General features: G+C 39.5%; 1 protein-coding gene across 1 annotated transcript; it reads left to right on the forward strand.

Annotated features, from left to right (window-relative positions):
- Positions 1–841: 841 nt before the first annotated feature.
- Positions 842–5,471, forward strand: LOC141638495 (uncharacterized). Its single transcript, XM_074447908.1, has 5 exons — positions 842–1,308; positions 2,164–2,225; positions 3,602–3,692; positions 4,012–4,114; positions 4,504–5,471. The coding sequence occupies exons 1-5, from the start codon at positions 1,130–1,132 to the stop codon at positions 5,191–5,193; spliced, it is 1,125 nt and encodes a 374-aa protein (XP_074304009.1). The 5' UTR covers positions 842–1,129; the 3' UTR covers positions 5,194–5,471.
- The last annotated feature ends 1,722 nt before the right edge of the window (positions 5,472–7,193 follow it).

The raw sequence follows: 7,193 nt of genomic DNA on the forward strand, positions 1-7,193 counted from the left end.
GGAGTAATATAAGGGAAATTAGGGAGGGGAAATGGAGTATATATAAGAAGAGGACGATGGACATGGAAGGCATAAAGGAGGAGGATGGGGAACAGGAATGAGAAAGACCACGAGGATGCATGAAAATGAGGAGATGGTTTAGGACGCGACAATGTTGGATATAGTAGGGAGAGAAAGAGGAGGACGAGGGAGAGGGAGGTGGGGGGAGGAGTGAGTCATATAAGGAGAAAGGCGGGGATGAGTAATAGATATGGAAGTGATTATAATGACAAATACAAATATTATAAAAAAAAACTTGACTAAAAAAATAGAATTTACTAAACTTATCGGACTTCCTTTTCATTTACAACTGATGGCGCCTTTCTCGTGATCCTAATGTCAAGGACGCCTTTCACATGCTTTACCCATGCACTATTTTGGAGGCGTGTCAGGGTAATATGAGAATAAACATTACTAAATGTCTAAATGTGTTAATGTTTTTGTTCGTTGCGTCTATTTTGTATTCTCAAATTGTTATTCATGTTCTGTAGGTCTTTTTGGCAAAAAAATATGTCTGTTCCTTAGTGGCACTGTCATTTCGTCTTATTTTTTCGGCAATTGTTCACTAATTAGTTGTCATTAGACATTGTGTGTTCAAGAAATTTCGTGAGCTGTGTAATAAATACTACGCTCGCTCCGCAAATTCTAAATAGATGTTGGACCATCTCCATTTATTTTAATATAATTCCGATTAACTAACACTTAGCATTTTGACAAATTGGGGCACCGCGTCCTGTGCAACAACTAGTTTGACAAAAAAACGCAATTAAATAAGGTACGAGAGATGCCTATTGTCATTTTTGTGAGCAAGATTAATTTTCATTCATTGTGCCCACTAATCGGCTTCACCTTTCTTCTTTTCTTTTCCAAAAATTGGGCTTCTCTTGGCGCTGCTGTATGCTTCACTGCTTAAGTCTGTTTCTCTGTCTTCCGCCATTAAAGCACCATACCTGAAGCTCGAGATCCGCTAATCTCAACCGCTTCATCCCTTACAATTCAATATTTCCCCTTTAAATTCCTAACCCTAATTTCACCCTATTTTCATCACTTTCGACTTTATTAATCTTCTCCCTTTCTTGTTGAATTAATTATGGCGGCCGCCGCGTCATCGCCGGCGATAAGCAACAACGGCTCCGAAACCACCGCAGATTCTGGCGGTAAGACCGCTGCAGTTCCGTCGGTTTTGCTGCAACGTTCCGATCCGTCGAAGAATCTACGCGGACTCAATAAACCTAAGTGTATCACTTGTGGCAATGTTGCTCGCTCTAGGTAACCTCTGTCACTCATGTTTTGTTTTTCAAGAATTTATGAATTTGAAAGACAATTTCGGATTTGAAATTTGCCGAAACCTAGTTTATTTTGAGTTTGTAACGTAGGTTAATCTCGGCTTTGGAATTCGCCGAAACTTAGTTGAGTTTGTTTAGCATGATGAATCTAGGGTATGGGTATAATTTGCAGTAGGGATGATACAAATACGCAATACGGATATGTGATATAGGAGACTAGCTTAAAATGCGTACTATACTTAGATTTTAATCAGACGGTAAAATGTACGCGCTATATGCATGGAGTAGCTTGCTATTCGCTGTGAATTGAGCGAATTGGGTATCTATGGCCTAATAAACTCTTGCGGAATATTAGACTTAGGTAATGTTGAGCACAATGGCATAGTCAAGACTTCGGTCATTCAAGATTGAAAACATTGAAGCCGACTTGCTTGTGATAATTTACCTTTTCCTGTACTGCAGTTGTCTCATTTTCTTCTAAAATCGGCCTGGTTTTTACTTTCTGTATTCGGCTTTAGCAACTGCTGCCTTTCAACTCAGGTTCTGCAGTTATTTGTTGAGATAGTGGAAGAGAAGTGAAACTGTTAAAAGGGTTTGGGGTTCACATAATTAGCATTGCAGTGAGGTGCGAGGATCAAAATGTTTGTCATACTAATGCACACTAACTTTTCATTGTTGTCTAGTCGATGAGAATGGAATTTTTTCTTAGTATGTTTGTCATCTTGGCTTCCTGTCACATTTCTACTATGCTGGCAATATATACAGACGATTGTAGATAGCCTGCATCTTCTGAATTTTTGTCTTTGTTTGGTTTTAATTAATCTCTTTGATGGTTTAGATGTCCTTTCCAATGTTGCAAAAGTTGCTGCTCAAAAGCTCAGAATCCGTGTCATATACATGGTATGATAACTTTTATCCTGATAATGTAATTTGTCACCCTATTATTTATGTGTCCTTTATAGATGAATTTAGGGATAGCATAACCATTTTATTGGTATTACTACGAACAGTTCGTAGACTTCGTAGGATAATACTAAATGTTTTTCTTCGTGATACCCTCCTATTTTTTTTAATCCTACGTAGTACCTCTCGTTTGGCAGAAACATTAGGGTACCCCTGAAGTCTTACTAATTCCAAGTAACCTTGTGAGTACTTTTCATTTTCAAAGGAGCCAAATACTCACAATTCTTTGATTTTAGATTATGATAAAATAAAGCAAAATGTCTCACCAAACCGGTAACGCTTCTTTTTACTCTGATAAACAGTTAACTAGTCATGCAGTTCTCAACGCAATTTTTATCATTGGTTATTTGGAAACAGTCTTTTTTTTTTTTTCCTGTCATTAGAGTAGGAGTAAGGTTTCCGGCCTAATTAGGATAACTTAAAGGAGCAAAGTGACGGAAAGTCATGTATGAGTTTTACTAACAAAGTGTAGGAGTACTATGATGTTTCAAAAAATCGAGGGGTATCACCTAGACTTCAATAAAGTAGGAGGGTATCACATAAAAAAAACCAATATAAGATATTTAAAGGTGAAATGTGTCATATTGAATACATTCATAAATATCGTACACTGAATGTATCTAGGTGGTGTTTGTAAGTTAGATAGAATTTCATGTACGCATCATAAAGAGAATTTACCTTATATAAAGAGAATATATGTATGCATGTATAGTCTGTATACATATATTGTTGTAAAGATTATTGAAGTGTGTGTTGTATAAGGTCTCTCTGCCCAATACCCCTTGAGTAGAAAGTATACTCAGTTTCTAGGTTTGGTACTAATTGCCTAGCGTAGTTGTTTCATGGTGTAGAATTACATTGAACAATGCTAAACGTGTTCTATTATTATTTTTTTCCTTTTTTTTTTTTATGTGTGAGCTGATTTTCCCAGCAGGTACTTTGTCATATGTTATAAAATAGTCATATCTTCCTTGCATGGCTGTAACTGCATGCTCCTGTACCTGATCTTTTGATGCTAGCCTATTTGGTGCTGCTGTAAGCTTTAGTTGATTTATTCTTAAATAAACATATTTTGGAATGTAGATATATAAGGCTATTTGAGTTGTTAATGCGTGGGGGAAAGAACTTCCAAAATGATTATGAGTTGAAACATTTAGGGACTAAGGCTTTGTTGTTTAGTTTCAAAGATGAGTTGAATGCCCTCGCTTATCGACTTTCATTGTAGAGGGGTTTTGGTGCAGTGAATTGATCCCCCAACTTCAATACTTGTAGTGATTCTCTAACATGCAAGTTATTTTTGAGCTCTTTTGCAGTCTTGAAGCCAAATGCTACTCTAGCAGATAGGGGAGCTACTGCAAACTCTGCACCTCCTGAGCAGCGGCCAAATGAAGGGGCAGCCCCCTTGTAAGTAACTAACCGAACTTGGAATCTCTTGCTTCCATCCTAGGGGAAACCTTAAACCCTGGGAGTGCTCTCTACCTCATTGTTATACATGCTTTCTTTGCCGCCCTATAACCTTGCTGTCTTCTGAATGACACATTTACACTAGATTGGTTGCTTATTTAAGTCCAACTTATTGACCTTGTAGGGCTTTTTCATCTATTTGGGTATGATATTTATATACAATGAATATTATTGGTATGGTGATTATCAATCATAGTTTTCATCAGTGCTTATAGATTTTTGTTTTAAAATTTTAATTGGCAGTTTTCGTTTTTCTCAGGCCTCCTGCTAAAGTAACTTCAATCAGACAACTCTCCAACACATTTTCACAATTCAACAATGTGCATACGCCAGCGCGTTCTAGGAAGCCACTCAGTATGAAGGTTTGTAATGTCTAGTGATTGATCCATACTTGTTTGAGCTCTGACCTGTTTAAACATCAAGCTTACCCTAATGCTTCACGGACGCCACAAATTGTGAGTTAATGAATAGCAGATGTATGCTACCTCTCACCCCTATGTTGTTTAACACAAAATGATTGTTTTTCCGGGAACCCCACATACTGAAAATTGCATTGATAATTGCATGAAGGACATCTGCTTCACAGTGAAAACAAACCTAACCAATTAAGGGAGCATTTTGCTTTATATATTCATCCTACTTTAAAAACAAAAAATTTCAAAAAAAAAAAAAAAACAAAAAATAGTGAATATTTGATCCACTGGAAATGGAAACATGCGTCAACCTGTTCTAACAATATATAAAATTTCAGGAGGCTTTAGTTATAAATGAATGGAGATTTGCTAAGCTGAAGGAATACAAGGAAAGCAACATTGAAGCCGAAAATGACGCATTTGACCGATACATGCAGAATATCAACTTGCTAGAAGAGGTATTTGATGTGAATTCCGAGCGCCTGGAAAACAACAACTCTCAGTTGTCAAATCTTCCTACCACTTCAGGCGAGAAAGCAGACATGGTTTCCGAGATGAAAGCAAAACTAAGATCCAATCCCGGGAGAATTAATACATTTAAGAAGAGAACCCGACAGACAGTTGATCAAGGATTGAGAAATCTCCAGTTTTATGAATCAAATGATGGTTCTGGTAACCTAGATAATGAAGATGATCCAACACCTAAAGCGGCAAAGAATTGGTGGGCGGGGAATATGTCATCTTTGACAGCATTGAATGAGAAGTTGAACAGAGCACAAACTGTGGAGGATATAAAGCGGTGTATCCAAGTGCGAGCCAAGAATAAAGGTCAAGCAAAACTGACTTCTCAGAAGGAAACCGAGTGCACTGATATATCAAAAGAGATGATTATACCAAAAGAGACGAGTGTGTCACGGGTTTCAGAAAAACCTCTACTGAAGTTTGTCAGAGCTACTGAAATCGATCAGAATTCGTTGAACGGCATGGAATTTTACTTCTCCTCCCGGGAAGAGATAGAAGATCTGTAAGCCATTATCCTTCTCTTTAGACCTGTATGACATGAAAGGTGGCAAATTGTCTTGCCCATCGACGGGTTATGTAATATATTCATGGGAGGTTTAGCAAGCTCTTTAGTAAGACCTGTTGAAAAGGTACCTGCCGATCTGGGTCAGGTGGTCTAGTAGGTTAAGGAGACCTTTTAAACATGTCTCTGCTAGTTAGGTTCGGGTTATGTAGTGGTTTGAGCTATCTTAACAGTTGCTTTACTCATTTCAGATTAAAGAAGCTCAAATGTGTGACCTTTTTACCCTTTGCGTTTATCTTGAGGTGGGCTGGGTTTTTAAACCGGATTAGTTCTCTTTTTAGTCAATTAGTCAAGTTTTGAATGTGAGGTGTTGGGAACCCAAGTAAAGAATACAGTGTAAGGTGTGTAACCAATCGAGCCCAAAAGAATAGCAGTCACCAACCAGTTGAGCTGAACAATTTCACCAAGCTAGGTCCATACTCCACAACTTTGAGTCTTCGACCATAAACATCCCTTTTTGTGGCCCCTTCTTTAAAGGCGATATAAGTGAGGAAGGATAATCGGAAAAAGTTCGCTCTTGTCAATGGTGCCGAACTGTAGATTACATATTCGATGTGATTTATAGATTTAGGACGTAATTCTTATCTTCGACCCTTTTGTTTTAGCAGGTTAGGTCAAGATCTTTGAATCATGTCCATCATAGAATCTCATTTCACTTAAATAAAAATTGATTTTTTTTTTTTTTTTTTTTTTTTGACAACAGGTGAATAACTTACATTATCAGAATCGATACAACGTAGTTTATTTCGACTAGGTAGCACCAGACACTTCATAACTAGATCTAGCACTACAAAGCCATACATAGAGATTACATAACCTTTATTCAAAAGTAAATTTACAACATTAAGGTAAGCAGGAAGGACGATGGTAGAAAGGCAGAAGACGACAGCTTGGTCACGATCGTTGATGTCAACTTCATTAACACGGAAGACCTCCAAAAACATGCGATTCATATAGCCGACGGAGTGACAATGACAAGGTGCACTTACGCTCTTGCGAAAAGAACGTAGAAAGAAAAGATGAGAAGCAAGACAGAGTCTGCCCTCGACGGAGATAAATCTCCTACACCTAAGACAACGCATCCATTGATCATAGAACAGACCGTCCGAGAAGGCCAACATACAATGAGTAACACGAACCCCCAAAGACACAAACACCGCACCACTAACACCATTAAGAGGACAAGGCTTACCACTAAAATTTATTAAAAGAAAAGGAAATGACAGGAAAAGCAAAATTAGCATCATTCCAAGACGAGAAGAGCACCACCTCAGACCCAACCAACGCCATCCCCGGAAACCCAAACCCACCCTACCCAACACGCCTCAAACAGGAACACGGATCCCAACAAACTTGACCAAACCCCAACTAAGAAACAGCCGGACGTGACCATACACCCACGAAGACACGGTCCATCCAACAAACACCAGCCACTGAGACTCCAAATTCTAAAACGAACCCCCCAGGACCATCGGCACACGTGCAACCCAACCAACCTAAACACATCGGACCGATAAAAGAGCACCAGGAACTTGGACCAATCTGGTGGGGGAGGGGACGAGGGGAAGGGGAAACACCAGATCGTCCCAAATCACAACACCCTTAACATAAGACACCACCCAGATGAGCTATGCTCATCGACTAGACACAACGACGACCGACAACTTCAAGACAACGGGACTTACCAGGGGTGGGGAAAGGGGCGAGGGAGAGGGGAAACACCCCTGGAGCGCACGCGGTGCTTCGATGACAGGACAGGGACACGCCGAACGGATCGACCTCAGCAAAACCACATCAAACCCAGTCAAACCCACCGGACGAGGACGACGGAAATCACGAACCGAAGAAAGAGAGGGGTGAGATCAAGCCATAATGGGCCGCCATCAAGAGGATCCGTGATTAATCACCGGAGATGGGTCAAGGAGTGACCCCATCTCCGGCGAT

The sequence above is a fragment of the Silene latifolia genome, unplaced genomic scaffold (genome assembly GCF_048544455.1).
Source record: "Silene latifolia isolate original U9 population unplaced genomic scaffold, ASM4854445v1 scaffold_20.1, whole genome shotgun sequence".
Taxonomy (NCBI): domain Eukaryota; kingdom Viridiplantae; phylum Streptophyta; class Magnoliopsida; order Caryophyllales; family Caryophyllaceae; genus Silene; species Silene latifolia.